General features: G+C 38.9%; 1 protein-coding gene across 1 annotated transcript in view; it reads right to left on the bottom strand.

Annotated features, from left to right (window-relative positions):
• Window positions 1-1,467: 1,467 nt before the first annotated feature.
• The window catches only part of nelfa (negative elongation factor complex member A), a 33,773-nt gene continuing 10,551 nt past the window's right edge, over window positions 1,468-24,689 (bottom strand). The window contains exons 2-11 of the mRNA XM_052010060.1: window positions 18,756-18,927; window positions 18,062-18,223; window positions 16,306-16,395; window positions 15,942-16,069; window positions 14,665-14,734; window positions 9,763-9,851; window positions 9,121-9,232; window positions 8,048-8,346; window positions 6,430-6,529; window positions 1,468-4,127 (exon numbers count right to left, since the gene is read on the bottom strand). Of these exons, the coding sequence (XP_051866020.1) occupies window positions 3,943-4,127; window positions 6,430-6,529; window positions 8,048-8,346; window positions 9,121-9,232; window positions 9,763-9,851; window positions 14,665-14,734; window positions 15,942-16,069; window positions 16,306-16,395; window positions 18,062-18,223; window positions 18,756-18,927 (1,407 nt within the window). The 3' untranslated portion in view covers window positions 1,468-3,942. The remainder of the gene's footprint in view (window positions 4,128-6,429; window positions 6,530-8,047; window positions 8,347-9,120; window positions 9,233-9,762; window positions 9,852-14,664; window positions 14,735-15,941; window positions 16,070-16,305; window positions 16,396-18,061; window positions 18,224-18,755; window positions 18,928-24,689) is intronic.

The raw sequence follows: 24,689 nt of genomic DNA on the forward strand, positions 1-24,689 counted from the left end.
AGCCTCACCAATATTGTACAGTTGTAATGTGACTTAAATCCTGTACTCAATACCCTGACTGCTGAAGGCAAACACACAAAATGTCATCTTCACCACTGTCTACCTCTTTCAGGGAACCTGGTACTTGTACCCCAGATGTCTCTGTTCTACAACACTCTCCAGGACTTAACCCAGGCAGAATTTGTACAGTAAATGGTAAACTCACCAAAATGCAACACTTTGCACTTAAAGTTTAAATTCTATCTGCTGTTCCTTGGCCCATTTTTTTCAGTTGATCTACTTCCTGTTGTAATCTTAACCTTCTCCACAGTCCACTATAACCTCTAATTTTGGTGTCATTCACAAACTTACTAACCATGTGAATCACATCGTTACTATGACAAGCAGCAGACCCAGCACCACCACAGGCCTCCAATCTGAAACAACTCTCCACTACCAACCCCTTGAATTCTTCTGAGCCAATTTTGTCTATTTGGCTAGCTCATCCTGGATTGTGTGATTTAACCTGCCACACCAGACCTACCATACAGGCATTTGTCAAATCAAATATCAAAAACACTCCATATAGCAACATCCACATTAAAATAATTTGAATGCCTTAGTAATGTGTTTGTACTCTTGTTTTAAACTTCCCTTGCCTGTAAAGATATCCACAACAAGTCCTTGTATTTGAAACCCTTCAGTTTTTACAAACTTATCAACTCGAGTCTTTTGCAGACTAAACTAATCCAGACCATCTGCTATTTCTGGTGTCATCCTTCAATTGTTCTTCTATGACTTGGGTAGCTATTTGGCCTATTGAGTCAGTCAGGTCTGACCATAAGCATTTTCCTGTAACCATTCATCTCCCATGCCCATCAACTTCACCTGATTTTCCTTACTTGGGGCAATTTAGTGGCCAATTAAACTACCAAGTCTTTTAGTCCATAGGAAAAAAATTTGGGAGAAACCCACATGATCACAATGTGCAAACTCCAGAAAAGATACTGGAGGTCAGGATTGAAACTGCGATGTAGATCTAAGGCAGTAGCACTATCTGCAGTGTCACTATCACACCAGGATCTGTCCTCAAGCTGAAATTCTGCCCCATACTCCATCTTGGTGTTACCACCAAGTTAATAGGTTTGAAAGCATGTATGTTACCTCATATGAACCCCAGCTGGAAACTTCAGAACATTAACTATTTCTCTTTTGATAGGTGCTACATGGTTTGAGCATTTGTAGCAGTGTTTTCAGATTTCCAGCATCTGCAGTTTAAGGTTTTAATATCTTGCTACTTAGAGCTGTTCCCTTGGTCACGTGCCACATTTGGACTCAAGTCCAAGGAGTAGACAGCCTCATTTTTACTATTGTGAAGGTTCACAATCTTTATTAAAGCCAAATCTATCTTCTAAAATACATTCTACCAGATAACATTGACAATCTTTTGGTATTATACTTGCCACCCTCTCCTATTTGACCTTTTGGTAATACAGCTATTAAAAGGCAAATGATAATATTGAAATATTAATTTCAAATTCCTGCAAATCAAATTTAGCTGCATGCTTAAGAATACTGTTTTTCCTCTATTATAAATGTTGATTTTTATTACCAATTCCAGGCCAGTAGGTACATCTCCCTCCCTTCAGTAAACAAATTATCAGACATCAGGAATTTGAAATTTTATCTAAAAAGCAACATTACCACTTGAACAATCTCAAGTATAAAACTACATTCATGAAGCACATTTAAAAAGTTCATCCAGCTTAAGATCACCCCAATTTCAAAACCCACAATTTATTTTCTACAGTTTTTTTTTAAAAAGTGGTATGTTTGGAAGTCCCATGTAACATTAAACCACATACTAACGATCAGTTTTGAATCCCTTCAAGATGTACTGTATGGTTACAAGTGATGATGGCCACAATAGCCTGAATTATTACTCAAATAATTATGGCAAAATTTGCTGCACAAGACAACTTTGGAAAGAATACAGCAGCTGGCAAACTGCATCATAAATTATGGATCAGTTTTTAAGATATTCAAATTTCCACTCCTTCAGATGCTCTGGTCTAGTTTTTGTTTAAAAAAAATTCTAACCTACAGATTTATAGATTTGAAGGCCTTGACATTCTACTTGAAACCAAGTAGTAGATACTGTATACTGCTACAACATTTGAGCTGACAAAGAACTTGTTCAAATGAGACATCCTGAACTTTCACTTCTTGTATTTAAATGAGTTTACAGCTAGGGCATGAAGATATTTCCATATTTATCTTCAGTGAAGAATGAAATACCATTTTCTAGGAACCAAGGAGTGGACACAAAACTCCTCTCATTACAAATAGCGTTCCTATCCCTCCCTACTTCATGCAGTAGCACTTTTTCCTAAACATTTTAAGAAAGAAACTATGTTTTCAAACAGCATCAAATTAACAAAGAATGAACCCCATCTACAGTTTGATATGGGTAAATTCATTTTTTTTGTAATTGCTTTGGCAATGTCAAAATTTGTTTGCAATTAGAAGTCATGATAAAATCTTAAAAATCCACTTGGATCTCAGCCCAAATAGCAGTGCGAGTATCAGTGGATCTAGGCAAATGGAGGAAGAGATGCAAAACAGTGTGGTGGATACACACTGCTGATCACCAGCAAAGTGCATATGTTTGTGTGGACAGATTTGATTGGGTTATGCTTGCAAGAGTGGAAAATGTCTATTTGGCCAAGGAGCAAAAAGCTCCCATCTTCTTGCTCAGGTAGCTAAGTTAAATAATAGCCAAAAATGGGGAAAACAGTCAAATACACAGAATGTAGCATGCCTGGACTGGACTGGACCAATTTGCCTAAACAGATTAATCAAATTCAAAAGATCACCAACTTGAAGCAGCATTAAAAAGTTTTCTCTCTCTACTGACATTGCATGGGCAGTTGAGGCTGCCTTGCATCTTCTACTTTCCTACCCCCACCACCCCTTCCTACTCACCAGGCTGGGCAGCGACTGCATTGTTTTGCCTACCTTCCAAAAAAACTCTGAAAACAAACAGTTAGTAGTTAAAGCAGAGAAATTTGATCATTGTCAGGCAATATGTAATACCAATAAATGAATGCAACTCTATGTAATTCTGAATATATGCATCACCAAATATTTAAAAACAAAATGAAGAACCAGTTATGATATCCAGGCACCAGTTACAATGTAATTTTATTGTGCTTAGTACTGCATGTTCAGTAAAAGCACAGTCGTCCCTTAAGCACTGACAGTTCAACCAGCTGCCTAAACACAGGAAAACCAACTATTATGGCTGTGCATTCTTTAGACTGCACTTAAGTTTCCATAAAAAATCTAATTATTTTACATCTGACACTGTATGACAGCACACGAGCAAGAAACCTAGAATCTTTACAACTGTACAAAAAATAGAAAATTGTTAAATCATGCTGCTTTTACAACAAAATAATTTACAAAACTGACGATGAGAGTTCGCAAAGGCACCAGATACCAGGAAACCTGGCTTTCCAATGCTCTCCAGTTCAAACCCCTCTGCTAAAAGTGAACCAAATCAAGGCTGCTAAATAATTGTCCCATGGTATTTCAGAAAATGATAAAGATATAACAACTCAAGGTTGGGGCCACATGGTTCTCCTTTCAGCTGTAACACGAGGTTCCACATGCTATTCATAAATCAAGGAGTTTTCATGCTGGAGCTGCTGTTGTTGAAAGTTTGGACCTTTTGGAAAAAAAAGACATTTATACCACAGGAAATAAAAACACCAAATGCAGGAAAGCACTTCTCTATTTCTCTCATTCCACTCTTAGGTGGCCCTAAATTCCACATCACAATGAATGTCTCCTGCAAGTGTTTTGGAACCTTCTGAATATACAATCATCAAAGCTCAGGTCAGTGGTGATCAGGATAACAACATTGGATTTGGTCCACATGTTCTTGGTCCTGTAGAATCCTCAGGACACATTTGTGATAGGCTTGTACTTCTTCAGTCTGGTCCATTGACCTGTGGCATAGTTCATTTCAAAGACTGTGTCCACCAACATCGTGGTGCTGCCTGTACCATCTGCCTTCGGTAGAACCTCTGTATGTTCGCTCAATTTGATTTGAATGATATCACCCTGCTCTGGACATGGGTTTTCTGCAAGAATAAAATATCAATCAGGCACACAGGAATTAAAGACAGACAAGGTGATTAAAGGAAAATAGCTCTAGTAATTGGAAGTCTAATGTGTAAAGACATCCATTCAACTTTCTACACTTTGTCTTGTATAGCCAAGTTTCATGCATCTTGCTTAAATTCTGAAAGTAAAGGAAAATATTCATGTGTATCTATTTTCCAAAATTTAAATAACTTCCTTCTATCATTTTGAAGAGATGGCCTAGCCTGTCAATATCTTCATTAATAAGGCAATGGCACACCAAAAGTTAAACTATTGTGCATCTTGGTCACGCATAATTGATTTGCCTTGCTTGCCTTCTGGACCAATTTAAGTTTAATTTCAGGGGGAAAATTGTGCAAAACAAATCCTGGATACAAATTCAGCTCTCCTGGTTGGTTACTTTACACTTCAAAATTGTAGCTACAGATAATGTGGGGAAGGGGAGGAAAACAGGATGTGTGTTTTTATTGATGAAAGGAAATGGTTGTTTTATAAACTAGTTGATAATCAAGCCACATAGCTAAAAATGTCCAAACTCTAGTAAGTTAGTGAGCACTTCTCTCAAAAAGCTGATATACAAGATTCTAGCATTTGCTCCCAAATCCAATTATCCAGAGATCCTTCCCAATTTCCACAGAGAAAATCAACACCAGGGTCTTTCAAACTGCTTCCTTCCAGTGACCTTAGAGCAGTTCTGGCACAGTGGACACGATCTTCACCAAACAACAACTTTAACAGAATTGCAGGGAGCAGCACCAGCCACTATACATAGTGGTTTGTCAACTTTCTTAAAGGCTTTCACTCAGTCAGGAGGGACTGTGGAGCAATTTTTTCAAATTTACCTATCTGCAGAAATTCATGTCCATTTTTGCTTTATGATGGTGTGGAAGCTGGGATCCTAATGGGTCCCTAACAGCACCAGTCTCAGTACAGACACACTTCAAGCAAGACCATAACATTGCCATGACACTTCTAAATCTTTCTGACAGCAATGCTGCACCTCACCACCAGCAAGCTTCCTGATGGAGTGGAACTAAACCATAGGACCAGATGCAAACTGTTCAAGTCCAACCCAGAACAAAGGTCACTGACCCCAACTTCAGTAGCTGAGTTGCAGTATGCAGGCAACACCTGCACAACGACTGAACTCCAAATCATCATCAACCTGTTCACTGACACATGTGAGAGCATAGGCCTTATACTCAATGTTCACAGAACAAAGGTCCTCAACCTACATATTCCCACTGTACAATCCAGCCTTCTGATAATAAAGATCCACAACGATTCCCCGGAAAAAAATGGACCGCTGCAAACATTTCAGAGGTTAAATAGTAGTTGGTGATGATTGAGTGGATCATACAGAAACAACCAAGGATACGAGAACTTGACGAGCACTTAAATCATCAGGGCATAGAAGGCTATGGAGCAGGTATTGGCTTATGGGATTAGTAAGGATGGGTACAATCGTTGGCACGTGCTGTATAACTCTGACAAGGCAGCCAGGATTTCCATTCTTGCTACCACTGGATGTGACCAAAGGTTGAGCTTTGCTGTTCTGCTCCCTATAATGTAATAAATCCCAAACTGACACCTGCAGGTGGTGGCAGTCATCTTTACTAAGATGACCAAACAAGGACTGTTACACTATGTAAACAATTGCACCTTATTCTTTTCATGAAGAGAGTTGCAACTCTTTTGCCAGCCTCCTGACAATCATCTGTACTTATGCTAGTCTTGTAATCAACGCAGCCTGACTCTTGCAACTCTTTTGCCAGCCTCCTGACAATCATCTGTACTTATGCTAGTCTTGTAATCAACGCAGCCTGACTCTTGCACCTAGAGCCTTGAAGTGTCACATTTTTCCAACAATAACAATGATGATTGTTTAAAGTTAGCTTGTTGACCCTAGACGAGGAGACACGCCAATGATCAGTGGTTTATTTCAACATGCAATATGCTTTAAGAGAAGGGACACTATCTAGATCTTTGTTGAATAAGACAAGGCCGATTGGCCATGAACAGTTTATTTCAATGTGGGAGATCTCAAGTCATGTACGTCAGTAGCTAAACAACACACATTTCAAGCCGTTTAATCATTTTATTGCCAGGCAGCAGAGAGTATTCTCTTATTTAAATAATCCTCCAATTGCTCATACAGTAAAAGGCCTGCCACTCAAGAAAGGTAAATTTGAGTGAGGCGTCTCAAAGTGTACGGCAGTGGGTTCATCACCGACAATGCAAGTGGTAGCAAGGATAGAAATAAAAAGTAATCCATCATACCTCTTGAACCTGCCATAAACCCAAGTATAAGGGCTTTTTCTGGGCGCGTGACTTTGTTTGCAGTCTTGAACATTTCTTGGGCTGCATACATTTGGTCTCTCTGCAAGAAGTAAAATATAGGGTGAGAATAACTGCAAAGATGAAAATCACAAATAAACGTAGGGAACATAAAAATGCTAATTTAAAAAATGAGCAAGATTAATGTTCACCTTCTGTCAACCTAGGAGCCACATGATACCAAAGAGAAATTAATGATCAACAATCATAATCTCTTGATTTGGAGGTATTGAGGGGGATGAGGTTGCAAGTGGTGGGGACTCCTACTCCTCCAGATCCATAAAAAGGTTTTCTAAAATACACTCATGTCTTGGAACTGGCTTCTCTCATCTCCATTTAGGTTCAGATTTCCCTGTACAAACACAAGTTAATTAAGTCTAAACCAGTGTCCCAAATGCACTAATGGAGCATGATTTAAATATATCAATGAAGTGCCCTGCCTCTCCAATACAGAGAAAACAAAACTCTCAATTCTGTCTTCTAAATGGCAGCAGGTGTAGGCATGGCAAGTTGAAATTGCCTTCCCTGATATCTTTAACATTCTTTTTTGGGAAGGGAGTACCAACCTTAATTCTAGAGATAGTTTTGGATTAATTCCCACTTCCCTTCCACTGCAGGCTATGTCTTTAGTTTTCCTGGTCTAGATATGGAGAATGCAACATTCTTTTTTTTTTAAATGTTAACTTCTCTGGATTCTCCAGCTGCTTGGGTATCTCTAGCAGGTTACATTTATATTTTAAACCTTAATATCAAATTAACAGAGTTAATAATCTACTTATCTTCCAGGAAAACTATGTAACCTATTGGCTTTTTAATGGAAAGTTTTCCTTTTGCAGACAATTGGTTCTCTAAAGTTGTCATCTATCATCCGTCTAGTTATTTAGTAATAGTAAAACTCCAATAATCCAGTAGCCAAAGATTGGGCATTTGGATCACCAGGTAATGTTTGCTGCTCTCTGTTCCCATCCACCAGGACCCAGTTCCCGCACTCCTCACTTGCCTGGTTGACTGAAGGAATTATGATACTGCGTAGCATGCAAAAAAAGCTCAATTAAAAGTGTTCGGACATTAATAGAAATAAAATGAGCTAGCCTAGCACCAGTGTGCAGACCATCAGAATTTTACTGTTGTAGACAATCTGCCAACCATCTCCTAAGATTAACTATGCAGCCACAACCCCACAGGCCTTAAAAATCTGCCACTGTACAACTTACTTCACCTAGAGACACTGATGTGCTCACAGGGCACAAGCACTAGAGTTTAAGAACTTCTGATCTCAAACTGCTCTTTATAATCCAATCCCTCTAAAACACAATGAAGCAAGAAAAAACTGCAGATGTTGGAAATCTGAAACAAAGATGGAGAATGCTAGAAGCACTAAGCAGTGGGAAGTGAAGACCCAGACAAACATCTAACAAATCTAGACTAAATGTCACAGAAGTGAGAAGTTTTCAGTTTCTTCTTCAGATGGATACTGTTTCTCTCACATGGCAACATGTGGAGATCAAACTTTTAATTCATCGTCTTCAAAAAAAAATCAGGCCCTATATTTGCTACTTACTGTGAGCGAAAGGCTCTTACGAGGTTGCGGCTGCAATTGCTGTGTCTGCTGCTGCGTCTGCTGCTGTTGTTGCGTCTGCTGCTGAGGCTGCGACTGCTGCTGTACAGGTGTCGTTTGTGCTGTCACTGTGACAGGCACGGTACTCGGGGCAGTGGTGGTTGAGGTAGATGTTGCTGAGCTGCTGTTATAAATCGGGGTTCTTTGTTTAAACTGGCCTGGTAGACCAGAGGTAGGAGCTGTTGACTCTTCCGATAGTCTATTTGCCTGGAGAGCCTCCCGGACTGATCCGACTGTGTTAGCTGCATAGGGAAGAGGAAAGAATCTGTTACTGCCATTTCCAACATTCTTCTATATCTATATTGTTATTTATTAAAGATCTTATTAAATTATTAAAAATCTAACCATTGGTTGTACCCACAAGCTACAGACAGACATTGTTAAAGCATAAATACACTAATCATCTATCATCATTTTATTCCCCTTAAAGCCTCAGGCTTGTGCTTGGAACTTGACAAAGAAACATGCCATTCAGGTCAAATGGCTTATTTCAGTATTTTTGCACCACTTTTGCCTCATAATATCTTGACTTATTTTACTACAACATATTCTATCATGTTATTCCTTATAACAAAATGCATCTTAAATTTATGTGATAGCAAATTCCTCTTTCTCATTACTCTATAGGGGAAGATGTTTCTCCCGAATCGGATGTTTCGGACCATTAGTTTTGGATTCCACTACAAATAAAAATCTGCCCTCGTGCCTTTTGATTCAACACAATAGTTTGTCTTTGGGTATGATCACCTGTCGCATAATTCACAAGACATGCACAGCAAAGAACTTGGGAAAAATAATTGCTCAGAGAAAAATTCCATCACTAATAACAATTTCCATTGCAATCAAGTTAGACATTCACTAAATGTATGCCAGAGAATAAATGATTTTGATTATAGACTTGCCTGCTGTGATATTTGTTATTTGCAGAACAAGACAAATTGAAAGTTTGCATTGCATCCTTCTAATTAAAAATAAAATTAATGATTACCACCTCCTTCAAGTTTACTGGCATTTACCTTGTGGAGTTTCAGAGCTGGAAATGTATGAAGATGATGGCACCATACTTGGTGTAGCAGGTAGGTAACTAGTAGATGGTAGTGCATTATCATTACTCAAAGCACCAAGTTTCTGGAAAAAAAATACACAAGGAATATGCAATAAAACACTACTAGCCTTTAAAGAATACAAGCATTTATGAAGGCAATTAGATGTTTCAGAATAAAATTGGACCCTATATCATGTGCTCGCAAGCATTTTTCAACAAGGTCAAACTTAAAATGCATGATATAATATCAAGGATTCTCTCAAATTTTTCAAATTGCTAAATTCCAATTTAGCAAATGGAATTCATCCACAGGACAGAAAATATACTTAAAGCAGTGCTACTTCATTTTACAACAAACTGGCTCATCCCCCACAAAAGCGCTTAGATCTGTGCAGACTTCTTTTAAAGTAACTCACTTCAATATAATTTATTAAATTTCTTATTTTTAAGGATTAGAGGAAATAATCATGATATCCACGTATGCAGCTGGAATCTGCTTAAACACAAGCAAAGAAATCAATTTCAAATAACCCCCTAATTTATTTTTTATAAATTGTTCAAAATCATGAGGTTAATTAGCTTCACCTTCACTGATACCTCTTCTTCAATTTACCTGTGTGGAGACCAGACCCACGGCATAATCTGGTGTGACACTGTCAACAACCATTTCTTCTTTGGCTGGTTTTTCTGCAACTTCTGTATCTAAATTGAAGAAGGAAATTTAGAAATGTCACCAGATGTTTTGAGTTTATCTGCCAATGGATCAAAGTAAAATAAATAACAACTTATGAAATGATTTACATCTTGCTGTCTAGAATCAGACAAGTGTAAAAGTTACCTCCAGTCAGAGGTTAACTGGAAGGTTAATACATGTACTTCATCTGAGCATAGACAGGTTCTTCTGGTTGCTAAGTAGCATACTGTGCTTCACTATGTATAAGATTTCTTTTGTACAGGGGTTGGGAAGATTAGGGAATGAGATTTCAGCTTACTAATATGACCATCTACACTGATGAATAAAATTATCATCCACTGAGAATAATCAAACTGGTCCACTTCAGGTCTGGCATAAGGTGTAGGGGTAAAATTTCCTTATGTCACAGCATTTACAAATACTGTTTCATACAGTGTTCCTAACTTCTTGCACAAATGTTTCAATTCCAATATGAATGTTTCTCAGCCCAAGATTTATTATCTCATAGTAAACTTGTGTTACAGCTATAATAGATGGTGATTGACATGCTCAAGCTAATTTCAGGGAGCAGGAAGAAGTTGCATTGCATTACAAGTCATACTCTAAGTGCAAAAGATTGGACTGTTAAACCATTACAATACTACTGTTGCTACATTTTTTTAAAAACGTGCAAACCTCCTATGAAAAATTGTGGTTAATAGTACTTTACCATGTCACTAAGGACATCTCAATTTGCTTCACTTACAAGGCTTGAATCATCCTAAAAGTTGAAGCATCAGGTGAAACGTAAAAGGAAAAATTCACACATTCTTTGAAGATTAAAAGCCACCTTACCAGTGATTTATATTGCATCATCTAACTACAAAGTAAATCATAATGTGCATGCTGAAAGGGAAGTCCTACATTATTGTGGAAGGAAAGCCCATAAACCCAAAAGGACAACTTTTTTTTTTGAAGAATTACTAATTAAACTCAAATGCCTTGGCCCAAAATTAAGCAAATACAACAGTTTGCAGAAAGCCACATAGAATGAACTATTTGCTTAATTTCAGGACAAAACATTTCTAGCATTAGTAATCCTTCTTTGAAAAACCAAGTCAGGAAGGACACATGCAGTGACCAACTCTTAATGAGATATCCTAACTTCATGACAAAATGAAAGGATGAAAAGGATACAAATCACAGAACGTGGGAGAAGGTTAGGTGTTTGCAAAGAAATGGATTACAAGCACAAGCTTGAAAATCCAAAAGAAGAATCAAGCTGTATATAAATACAGGATTCTAGTGAAAAGAGAAATGATTCTTCAGTAGCTTGATTGTTAATAAAGGGAATCCAAACACCTTTTACATGCATGGCCCCAGCTAACTTGCAGGACAGAGTTGAAAAATAAATTGTGAAAAAGTCAATATTGTGAAAAAAGTAACTATTTGCAAGAATTTTTAATTTTCATATAATTTTTCTTTGAAGGGATGACGAGCATAAATTAAATAAATATTTAAATCATGTCTGTGAAGTATTTTACTTTCTCATGTACCTTTTTTTTCAGTGCACGTCTCTCGGGGCACTACAATTCATTGCTGCAATCCAGGGATAAACTTGAGTTAGATCAGCTGCAGAAACAGGTGAGACTGGGCTCTGGGATAGGGTGGTCAGATGGCAAGCCCCGAGAGGGAGGTCAGAGACCCCAGGAGTGACCCAGAAGGAGACCAGAGACCCCAGGAGCAGAAGCTGGCTGGATGATCTGGCCCATTGCTGTAGAGGACTGATATTGTGGAATCTGCAAAATCAGAGTTCAGGCAGGGTCTTATCTATAGCAAAAGGGTAGTTAGATGAGCAGTAGGGCCAGTTAAAAGGGTGAAAAAGATTTACTGAAGAAAGGAGAAGATGTGGCCGAGGAACTGGATTTTACCAAGAGTAGTTTTGGCAAAGGGACAGTGGAAAAGATCAAAAATCAAAATATATTAACATGTAATTAAAGGGGATATGATTTTGATGGGATGAGGAGGGATGCAAAGGTAGAAACTCCAAAGGAGCTGGCCACAATCTTTATACTTCCATGACATGGTGCTAACAAATGAGGATTAAAAATGTTTATTCAAAGAGTGGAGCAGAATTAGGCCATTCGGTCCATCGAGTCTGCTCTGCCATTTGATCGTGGCTGATTTATTTTTCCCTCTCAACCCCATTCTCCTGCCTTCTCCCCATAACCTTTGACACCCTTACTAATCAAGAACCCATCAACCTCCGCTTTAAATATACCCAATGATTTGGCCTCCACAGCCTTCTGTGGCAATGAATTCCACAGATTCACCACCTCCTGGCTAAAGAAATTCCTCCTCACCTCTGTTCTAAAGGGACGTCCTTCTATTCTGAGGCTGTGTCCTCTGGTCCAGGACTCTCCCACCACTGGAAACATGCTCTCCACATCCACTCTATCCAGGCCTTTCAATACTCGGTAGGTTTCAATGAGATTCCCCCTCATCCTTCTGAACTCCAGCGAGTACAGGCCCAGAGCCATCAAATGCTCCTCATACATTAACCTTTTCATTCACGGGGCCCAAAACTATTCACAATACTCCAAATGTGGTCTCACCAATGCCTTGTAAAGCCTCAGTATTACATCCTTGCTTTTATATTCTAGTCCTCCTGAAATGAATGCTAACATTGCATTTGCCTTCCTTACTACTGACTCAACCTGCAAATTAACCTTTAGGGAATCCTGCACTAGGACTCCCAAGTCCCTTCGCACCTCCAATTTCTGAATTCTCTCCCCACTTAGAAAACAGTCCACACTTATATTCCTTCTACCAAAGTGCATGACTGTACACTGCCCTATGCTGTATTCCATCCGCCACTTCTTTGTCCATTCTCCCAACCCTTCCAAGTCCTTCTGCATACTCCCCGCTTCCTCAACTCTACCTGTCCCTCCAACCACCTTTGTATCATCCACAGACTTGGTCACAAAGCCATCAATTCCGTCATCCAGATCATTAACATACAACATGAAAAGTAGCGGACCCGACACCGACTCCTGCAGAACACCACTAGTCACCCATAGCCAACCAGAAAAGACCCCCTTCAATCCTGCTCTGCAACTTCTGTCAGTCAGCCAATCTTCTATCCATGCTAGTACCTTTCCTGTAATACCACGGGCTCCTACCTTTAGCAGCCTCAAGTGTGGCACCTTATCAAAGGCCTTCTGAAAACCCAAGTAAACAACATCCACTGACTTTCCTTTGTCTATCCTGCCTGTTACCTCCTCAAAGAATTCCAACAGGTTGGTCAGGCAAGATCTCCCCTCGAGGAAACCATGCTGACTTTGGCCTATTTTATCATGAGCTTCCAAGTATCCCAAAACCTCATCCTTAATAATGGATTCTAACATCTTACCAACCACTGAAGTCAGGCTAACTGGCCTATGATTTCCTATCCTTTGCTTCCCTCTCTTCTTAAAGAGTGGAGTGACATTTGTGATTTTCCAATCCTCCAGAACCATTCCTGAATCTAATGAATCTGGAAAGATCACTACTAATGCCTCCACAATCTCTTCTGCTACCTCTGAGAACCCTGGAGTGTAGTCCATCTGGTCTAGATGACTTATCTACCTTCAGACCTTTCAGCTTCTCAAGCACCTTCTCCTTAATAATAGCGACTACACTCACTTCTGCCCCCAGACTCTCTTGAATTTCTGGCATGTTGCTGGTGTCTTCCACAGTGAAGACTGACACAAAATACTTATTCAGTGCATCCACCATGTCTTTGTTTCCCATTATTATCTCTCCAGCGTCATTTTCCAGTGGTCCGATGTCCACTCTTGCCTCTTTTACTCTATATCTGAAAAAATTTTGGTATCCTCTTTTATATTATTGGCTAGCTTACCTTCAAATTTCATCTTTTCTCCCTTTATTGCTTTATTAGTTGCCTTCTGCAGGTTTTTTAATCCTCAATCCTCTAGCTTCCCACTACTTTTTGCAATATTGTATGCCCTCTCTTTTGCTTTTATGCTGTCTTTGACTTCTCTTGTCAGCCACAGTTGCCTCATCCTCCCTTTAGAATGCTGTTTCTTCTTTGGGATGAACTGATCCCGTGTCTTCCAAATTACTCCCAGAAACTCCTGCCATTGCTGCTCTACCATCATCCCTGCTAAGGTCCCCTTCCAATCAACTTTGGCCAGCTCCTCTCTTATGCCTCTGTAGTTACCTTTACTCAGCTGCATATGATTTCAGCTTCTCCCTCTCAAACTGTAGGATGAATTCTATCTTCTTATCATCATTGCCTCCTAAGGGTTCTTTACCTTAAGTTCCCTAATCAAATCTGGTTTGTTACACAACACCAAATTCTGAATTGCCTTTTCCCTAGTGGGCTCGACCACAAGCTGCTCTAAAAAGCCACCTTGCAGGCATTCTACAAATTCCTTCTCTTGGGATCCAGTACCCACCTGATTTTCCCAATCTACCTGCATATTGAAATTCCCCATGACCACCATAACATTGCCTTTTCTGTCTCCTGTTGTAATTTGTACCCCACATCCTGGCTACTATTCTGAGGCCTGTATACAACTCCCATCAGGGTCTTTTTACCTTTGCAGTTTCTTAACTCTAACCATGGGGATTCTACATCTTTTGATCCTAAGTTACTTCTTTCTAAGGATTTGATTTCATTTTTTTTTACCAACAGAGCCACCTCCCTTCTGCCCACCTCCTGCTCCCAATTACTATGTTTCTATGGCATTGATAAATGGATCAGCCTCCTACTCCAGTTTCTCTCAACATAGCTATGTGACACTAATGATTTTGCAGCGAAGATTGGATTTCACTAACCTAGTGTCTTCCTTCTCCTTTTAGCTTCCCGACCTGCACCTACCATATCAAGCTCTGATATGTCGAGCAACTAGAACAGAACAGAAGATTATGTTAATGTTGAGCAACGTTTGAGTTTGCCCTGATGTTTTAATGCCAAAACACATCGCTGGTTATTTACATTTCCTGTATTCAAAAATCACTTGCAAATTATTCAAGTGATGGAATTATTCTTCTGTGATAGAACTAACAAGAATAAAAAAAACAGGGAATATCTGATGGGTCAAGGATACACAACAGTTTTTCTCTTGTATATGCATTAATTCCAGCACCGTTGTAGTTGGACAGATTGATGCATTTTACAAGGATTTATTCTCAGTGCTTTTTTCTTGGTTGAATGATTACAAGTTGTACACACAAATTCACCAAATGAAGACTGTAATTTCCAATAGCCATGACCTTTTGTAGAATTTTCAACCCTCATTCATTCACAAAGATTTATGAATATCAAGTCAGGACTTGATATACAGAGCAGTTTAAAGTGACTGCGGAATTCTGTAGCAAGTACACAAAATATAACAAAAATAAGATTTATCCATTTTCAAAAGCCTTTATAAATTCATAACCTCAGCCTCAATCTAAACGAATCCAGGTTACAAAAAAAAAGGAACATTTTTGATATTGATGAAAAAGGCTGGAGGAGGGGGGCAGAAAAGCACATTTATCTGATTGGTCAAGAAAAAAAACTTATGAAATACTGTTCCTTTTAAACTGATAAAAATCTTCAACATTACCATTTCAAAAGAGTAAAAGGAAACAATATTTTTGGTTGGAGTTTTGAAAAAAAAGTGATTTTAACCATGCATATACAACAACATTAACTCGAGGGAAATTAAAGTGTACCACTGCATTAAGGCAGTTTGGGTAATGGGAATTCACAAGTCCTGGTTAAAAATCTGAGATATGGAATAAAAATTCACTCCTATGGAATTTATGCAAGAAGAAAAATTAAATAAACAAAATGCAAAAGAAAAAACAAATTTAATCATTTTTGACAAGGGCTCACGTTACAGAAAACTGTGATACGTATGGTTTCCTAGGAATGCAACCTTTCCGTAACACAGGGTGTACTGCAATTCCTTTAGAGAAATCTAAAGCATTAAGTGATGTGTCAACACTGGCTGACCCATGTTAATTAAACCAGACTAATTAAATGAGACTCAATGGTTCAAAACAACAAAATATCTACAATAAACATATTAACAGAGACCTTAAACTCTGCCATTGAATAAACTAACCTTCACACCCCTCTCTTTACGCACAGGCGTCCGAACAGCCATTGGTGTTCTGTTTGTTGATGGACTGAAGACACTGGGAGTAGTGGGGCTCCGGAATGGAGCTTGCTTTGGGATCCCTTTGAGGGGAGCTGCAGAGTCCAACAGATGTTATAAATATATAAAGCCACAAGTTTGACTTTAGAAAACAGCTGTTCTTTTATGTTTAACCATGCTACATGGTTAAGGAGAATTTCCAAAAGATGAAATGTTCAAAAACTGCACTTAAGGTAATCTGCAAATTTTACATTTTCCAGAGTGAAAGCACACTGCAGCAACGATATTGATCTACTTAGAATATGGATTATTAGTAACTAATAGTACATACTAGTGGTATCGAGTTTCTTAACCAAACCTCTCCCTTTGGCAAGAAAAGGCACTCCAGAGGTCTTTTTGAGCTGCTGTGCAGTTTCTGTTGCTGTAAAACAGTAAAAATATTTTTATTGGGAGTAATCTAATCGAGGTACACACCAGAGATAAGAGACACATTTTAACCAAGCTGTGTGGAGGCAAAGAAAATCCTGAAAAGATAATCTAATCTCAAAAGGCATCTGTGGTTGTTTATCATTTAAATTACTTAAAGCACTGACAAACAAAAATCTCATTCTACTGAAGCTACAATTTTAGACTGAGAAAAAAAATGCATAAGTATTTTCTTCAAACATTGAAAACAAGGAGCCACTCTGTCCCTCAACCTAAATGGTGCATTCTTCTTCTTTTAAGTCTAATGAAACAACATTTCCATGCAATTGCTCTTCCTCTTAAAAAAAATTCTTTCCTAAATTTTATTCACTTTTCTTCTTGGAACTGATGACGCCCAAATCTTACTGGGGTGAAGTACCATAATGCAAACATCCTTTTAGGACTGCCCTTCTCAGTCTTGGTTATGTTTTAGGGACATGGACACTGCTCGCAAGACTGCATTTGTTGCCATTCTCCAGTTTTCCTGGTGGCATTAACGATCAGTCATACATTTGAATTATGTAGAAAACAAGTTGTTCCTTTTACTGGAGGGAGGAAGATAGTGAGCCATTCCCACCATTACAAAAACTCTGGCACTCTATGTGGCTATTTTTTTCTTGTTGGCCTGCAAATGAGGTATATAGAATTGTTTCACAACACACGATGAACGATTTAAATTCATAAATCCTAGTTTTCTAGTGTGGTACTGTAATCAACAGAGAATCATCATAGAAATTCTCTGCACAGAAAGTGGTTCTTCCAACTAAAGATAAGGTACTTAGATCAACCCATCTTCCCAGCACCCAGACTTGCTGTAAATAACACATCAAATACACATCCAGGTCTTTTTTCTAAAAAAAGGGATCTCTGCCTCTACTAACCTTTCATAAAATGAGTTTTCATCTCTACCATTGTTTGGGTGAAAAATATGTTTACCAATTCCTTTCCAATCCTTCTACCTTAAATCAGTCTTCCTGGTTATAAACTTCCCTTCACAAGGATACATGAATGCATAAGTACCCTATCTAGAACTCTCAATTTTCAAACATCACAATTAAATATCCCCTTAGCCTCCTCTGTTCCAAGGAAAACAACCACAGCCTGGGTAATCTTTCATCCAAGCTTGACTGTAGCTCTGGCAACATTCTTGCAGATTTTTTCAGTACATTATACCGTAGGGCTATTGTGGGCTTTAGGCAACGACAATTGCCAGATTCCTTGACACATCACCTTTCACCCAACATCCAGGAACCAATTTTCAGCAGATGAATGTTGCACTATAATAAGCAATAGGTATTCTACCAGATTTTACCCTACAGTGAGCTCAGCAAAGAGAACAAATCTTGGATCTTCCAGCCTGCATCACTTAAATGTACAATGATGGTATCTGACCACTGGCCTATACAACCTTGAACCTGTATTTTACATTGTGGCATTTTGCTTTTCAGTTGTACTCCTTTCATTTGATTGGAAGGGGCTTGTGTGGAGTAGGACAGTGTGTGTATGTATGTGTGTATATATATATATATATGTATATACACACACACACATACATACATATAATATACACACACCAGATTGGAAGACAAGATTCAGAAGTATTTTAATAAAGAGTCACTCACATTTTTGTAACAGTTCTGCTCTGAGCGTGGCACTTTTGGGTTTTCGTTTAAGTTGAAAATGCTTCACTGGTGGTGTGAGGGGTCCCACGAGGGTTGTCAGGGCATTTTTATTCAAGTACTGGCACTCCAAAGGCAACATAGCAGAGGCTTCACATTCGTTAACTAGTCAGATTTTAAAAAAATATATTAAAAAAAAATCAAACTCCTGTGCCTGCCAAAAATGCCTAAAACATTTTAAAAAAACAATAAGACTGATCCAATCACCTACTGCAACTATCAATTTGCCAGCCTGGTAATTAGGAATGGTGTTTAAACTCGTATGATTTTGATAGACGAGACAGAAACAAATTGTTTCCACAAGGACCTTTAACAAACTAAAACTGCAAAAAAAAAATCTGTGGCAGTGGGGTGGGGGAGAAGGGTAGAGGGAGTGGGATTTTGGGAAAACTTGCAATTTGGAATGTGAATCATAAACACTTAAAGATTGATTATTGTATGTTTTCTTATTAAAAATGTCCATTAACTAGATTTTCCTCAATCCCACAAGTAATATCTGAACTTGACAGCATTGATAAAATGCAGGCACTGCCCCCTTCAGAAGTCATTGTTGCTCATTAACTTTAAGTGTATGAAAACTGCATCTTCAAAATTATATTTGTGGGGATGTGTTGGATTTCAACCTTACTAAAAGTACCTTTTTCTCTGAGTTCACCAAGAATTTCTTGTAGATTCTGATTGTGTTCCTCCAGTTCAAGGTTAAGGGAGCCAGTGTCAGGAAAGGTTTTTAGAATGTCTGCCACCATCTGAACCCAGGAGTCAGAATCCATTGCAGCAAGATGCACAATTTCAGTCAATGAATTTTTCATCTGTAAAATGAACAGATTTACATTAAATAAAACACAGAACATAGACCAATTTGGAAATCTGTAAAACCCTGTAGAGATCTTATTCCAGGTTTCACTCCCCACTCTGTCCCCCTTGTTATTAGATGCAAATATCCAATAAGTGAACAGATATGAAAGTTAACAGGAAATTTTTCCCCATGGCAGAGGTGTCTAAAACTGGAGGGGATGGGTTTAAGGAGTAAGGAGGTGAAGAAAGGATCCAAAGAAAAATTTGTTTTTTCACCCAGAGGGTGTTTGGAATCTAGAACTGGCTGAGGGTCTGGAGGAGGCAGGTACTTTCTCATCATTTATCTAGCTAAGCACTTGAATTGGCAAGGCATAGAAGGCTATGGACCAACAGAAGGTAAATGAGATTAGTATGGATGGACGAACATGATGGGCCAAAGGGTCTGTTTTTGTGCTGTATCATTCCATGAAGCAAATGAGGAGGAGTCACTCTGCCTCGCCTTGTATACCTTTCAGCTACTTACATACCAATATGGGAGATAGCCATTTGCAACTGCTGAGGAATAAAAAGATCAAAATAAAACAGTAAAAGAAAGATAGAAAATTCAAAAATATACCCCTATTCCAGTGGCCTGCCAACCCACTTTTAAATTCAAGGAGAGTTTACATTTTACTACAAGCAGGACATGTGATCAGAGTCTAGAACCGGGGGAAGGAAAGGTTTAGCCCAGAGGTCCGGGAGGAAGGGATAAAAGCTGCTGAGGATAATCCCAGTCTTGGTTACAAAATTGTTCACTAGTCCCTTGAATAATGGACATGACAATGAAAGAGGCAGTGTATGGGTTTTAAAGAAGTCACTGATTCTGAGAAAAGCCAGATTCTATCCTTACTCACTAGGTAGACCCTGGGACAGAGAGGCAAGCCTGTTAGCATCTGATGTCATTGAGGAGGATCTGCTGATGGACAGGTAGACCAGTTGCATACTAGATATTCTCATATGCATCCTTTAGGAACTGACGGAGCAAAAAAAAAATCAAGAAATTGGCCAGAGACAGTAAATGTTATAATGGGAATAGGAGCAGAAGTGTTGAGAGCAGAGAGTGGTTCAACAGATTTATTGTTACACCAATATTGTGACAAGTAACGCGGGAGTCAGAGACATAGTTAAGGATTAGAAAGGTAACCACAGATGGTCTCAGTAGTGATCACCATGAACATAAAAATATTGTAGCAGAGTTGATACAGCAATCATGAAAATGATCTCCAACCCATTTATTATAGGAGAAGTTTAAGGAACACAGAAGGCCACAGGTATGCAGAGATAGAAAAATTGCCAGGAATGAGGAATCTTGATACAGTAATTTAGAAAGGAAGTAACAGAGGAAGTCAAATTAAGCTTGAGGGAAGAGGTGGTGGTGGGTGCAGAACCCAATTATTCTTTGAAAATTGAGTAGGAACAAAGCAAGCTGCTCAGAGAAGAATATACGAGAGCACCGAAGATCAAAATATGACTCACTATAGGAGTCACTCTTCTATTATGGCAGTATGGGTGGGGCCTGGGAAAGCATACCTAGGCTTTAAGGACAATGGGTGCTGCAAGGAGATTTGACTGTCAAGGGGAAAGGTGATACAGCAAGTTTCAACCGAAGTTGTGATATCATGGCAAATTGGTCACCTACAACAAGTTTTGGATAGTAAAAACTAAGTTGACACGTCATTGTGCACATAGCAAGGGGTGATAATCGTCTTCTGACAGAATTCAAAGGAAAATTAGTGGCTGTGGCGCAGAACAAAAAAAAAGACAGATCTACTAAGTGTATCCAACATTTTCTGTTTTAAAACAATCTCTTACATTGGTTAAGTTTGCTGTTCAAAATGGGATACTGCATCTTTTCTGCTTGCAAGGTAATGACTATAATAGGTACCTTAGTGACCTCTGCTGGCAATTATGTGCAAGGGCCATGCATCCATGTAACAAACTGGATATTAACGTGACTCAGCCATGCTATTTTACATTACATGTTAAGTTCTGTGCCTCCCCCAAACCCAAACATTCCCCAATATAAAAAACAAACTCACAAAATCCTTCTGTGTCTCTTCCCCTAACATGCCATCTCTGCTGTCCATTGCTCCCCACCTCCACTTTCAATGCCCTTGTCCCTGCATAACTCACCACTTCACAATCCTTTAGATTTATACCAAAGTGCAGGAGTTTCCGCCAGTTTCTGATAGAGCTACTTAAGAAAATATTACTGGAGATGACCAAAAACTTGATCAGAGAAGTGGGTTTTAATAAACAAAAAGCAAACTGCTTGAGGAACTCAGTGGGTCAGGCAGCATCGGAAGAGGGAAATGGGCAGTCAACAGTACAATTATCATAGCATCACACAAATTACTGGTACATGAAGATGACATTAAATCCAAAGCTTTTATGTTGGACAAAAAAAGGCTATTTAAGTTATTGCAATATCTAGCTTTATTGGTCATAACACATCAAGTTCTCTTTCACGTACTTCTGAATCTTAAAAGAGTGTCTTCACCATCTCTTCCAGGCAGCAAGTACCAACCCCCACCTTAAACTCCCATTAAATCTTCTACCGATTGCCTAAAATACATGTCCTCTAGTTGTTGACAACCCGTCTAAAGAATCTCACAAGCCTTCATTTTCTGATGTGGGGTATTGTCAAACACCTTCCTAAAATGCATTAGATTACATTGATACACATACCACCGTCATTGATTTCTTTGTTGAAATTAGTAAAGCTTCAACTTCCTTTATCATTCTATTCTGAGCATCCTTTAAACTGCTTAAATCAGTTTAAACTGCTGATTTATACTGGCCTTGAGAATTTTTTTCCCAATAATTTGTTCTTCACTCCCACCATGCTAATTGGCCTTTAATTCTTGGTCCATTCCCTTCTTCCTTTTCAAACAATATTAGCCAATTATTAGTCTTCTGGTTCTTCTCTACTATGCTCATTCCCAAATTGGATTGGAAAATGGTTGATAGATCCTTGGCTCCTTCTTCCCTTGCTTCTTTTGGGTACATTTTATCCAGGTCTGGCAATGTATCCATTTCTAAGGATGATAGTCTGCTTAATAGTTCCAGCTTCTCTACTCCTTCCACTTTTATCATATCTAATGCTTCAAACTCTTCCATGATAATGTCAATGATCATTTGTGACCCACTCTTCTATTCAATTAGAATTACTTTCAGATTACCTTCTCCTCATTCAAGCTCTCTTTTTGGCCTACTACTTCCTTTGTGATACTCCCTTAAAATAATTAGGGGTTTCAATGGATTTTAACCGCCAGCACTTTTTTTCATGTACCATTCTTAATGAAAAAACTTCTGTTGGATTAGATATCCCTTGCATATATATTTTCATAATTCTTTTTGACCCATTCATTTCTTGGAATTTCTTTGTTACATTTCTGCTCCCTTGTCTTGTCTTGTGATCTTATGTCTTTCTTAGTTGGATTTTTACACAAATGTAGAGAAAAACCATCTCATCTCACTTATTGATTATTGTTGCTTATCCTTTAATATTGAAAAAAAACTGTTCATCACAGTTTTAAATGGACTCAATGCCTGCACCTAGACAGCCCTTTGGGTAGGGCATTCCAACAATTCACCAGCTTGGTGTGATGAAGCTTCTCGTTACAATAATCTTTATTGGCTAATCCCTTATCCTGAGACTAGGATCTCTTGTTTTGCACTCTTAAACCAGGGGAAATATCCTTCCTGCATCCAACCTGCAAGTTTCAATGAGATCCCTTCTTATTCTTCTAAACCTTGGAGAAAACAGATCAGGTCTACTCAATCTCTCTTCATATGGCAAACCACTAGCCCAGGAACCAGGCCGGTGAATGTTCACTGAGGCAAGGAGATCAAAAGTCAGTCAAAGTACGGAAACAGGCTCTTTGGCCCACCAAGTCTGCAACGAACAACAAGAACCCATTTACATCAATCCCATTTAAAAAAAAATTCTCCCCACATTCCCATCAACTTCTTCCCGGATTCTAATATTTACCTAGGCAATAGGGGCAATTTACAGTGGGTAGTTAACCTATCAATTAAACATGTTGTGGGAGGAAACCAGAGCTTCCACGGAGAAAATACAAACTCCACACAGACAGCAATGGAGATTAGGATTGTATCCAATGTTGCTGGAGCCTCGAGGCAGCAGCTCTTCTAGCTGATTTAATGTGCCACCCATAAAAGTGTACTCAAAACTGTAGGTGCAGTCTCACCAAGGCCTGACATTACTGTAGCAAGACATTTTTATTCCTGTACTTAAAACCTCTTGAAATAAGTGCCAATACACCATTTGCCTTCTTGATTGCTTGGTGCACTTGTAGGTTAATTATCAGTGACTTGTGTACATTTAGGTTCCTTTGATTATTAACATTTCCCAATCTGTCACCATTTCATCAGTTACTATGGGCAAGAGTATGTATCCAACAAGGCCCTCATCCTGATGGCTACTTTTGCATGTGGCTGCATCAAGTCTGCACGGACCCTGGACAAGCAAACACCAACTGTCACTATGTGAAGGTTCTATTGGTCTCTGGTGTTGTGAGGGAGGATCAGAACAAGTTGCTGAAGAACATTCTTTTCAGCTGGACCATGCCATACCCTCAAAACTTGAATAGAGGAATACATTTGACCACAAGTCAATCAGCCCGCAGACTCCACGGAACACGCTCAAGGGCCTGTGGGAAAAGGTGATGGTGAATCCTGTTGGATGGTTCACTGATTAGGCTATCAAGTCACTTGGTAGAATGTTACATCATGAGAACTTTCAGACAAGCACCAAGAACTTGCTTGGCTGATGCCAAGAAGGGCCCTCCCTGTCAGACCCTTCACATCCAGCCAAGTTCTAGTTCCCCTGCACACTACTCTTACTGGTCTTGCAGAGCAAGGATCTGTCCATAATCAAATGTTCCAGATTGGAATATTTCATGGTTCAGGAGTACATGCTGAAAGACATGCTTGGTGCAGCTGCTGCAAAGGTTGTTAGGGAAAAGAGCAGTTTATCACTCTCTGCCACTGTACATGGAGGGCAAGAACCCATAATGAATAAAAAAAAAACCCTTGGACTGTTTGCTCAAGGGATATATGCAAAGGAAAATTGATGTCACATTGAAGTAAACAGAATGATATGGCTCGAACTGAGAAAGTTTTATTCTCTAGCATCTTAATTAAGATGACGAGGGATTAGCTGTCCCTATTTCCACCATGATTTCCCAAGAGATGACATGTAGATGAGGAACATGGAGCTTGAACCACCTGCAAGATAACCTAGTCGGGTGGGAGAACAAACAACCGTGGGATGTCATTAAACCTGTACACCATTTGTTGACATTGGTAAGCAGTGAACAATTAAATTTATTGTTAAATGGCAAGTGGCAAAGATGGAGCCTTTACTCCATTCCAAAGCTTCTGGAAGACTTAGGGAATGGGCTCAGGGACTTATAATGCCCATTCAGGTGAAATCAAGCTTTAATCTGCAGTGGCCAAAATAACAATGAAATACCAGCATCTTCATATTAATAAAAATAAACTTCTGTCAAAACAAATTTAAAGCATTTTCTATGCCTAGAATGTACAGGCAATGTAAATTTGTTTTCATTGCATAATGTCAGCAGGACGGAAAATGCTGTTATTAAGGAAGAGGGCATCTCAGAAAACAATAAACAGGACTGGGCAGAGTCCCTGTAGATTTACGAAAGGGTAATCACATTTGATAAATTATTTTGAGATTTCTGAGAAT

The sequence above is a fragment of the Pristis pectinata genome, chromosome 2, assembly GCF_009764475.1.
Source record: "Pristis pectinata isolate sPriPec2 chromosome 2, sPriPec2.1.pri, whole genome shotgun sequence".
Taxonomy (NCBI): Eukaryota; Metazoa; Chordata; class Chondrichthyes; order Rhinopristiformes; family Pristidae; genus Pristis; species Pristis pectinata.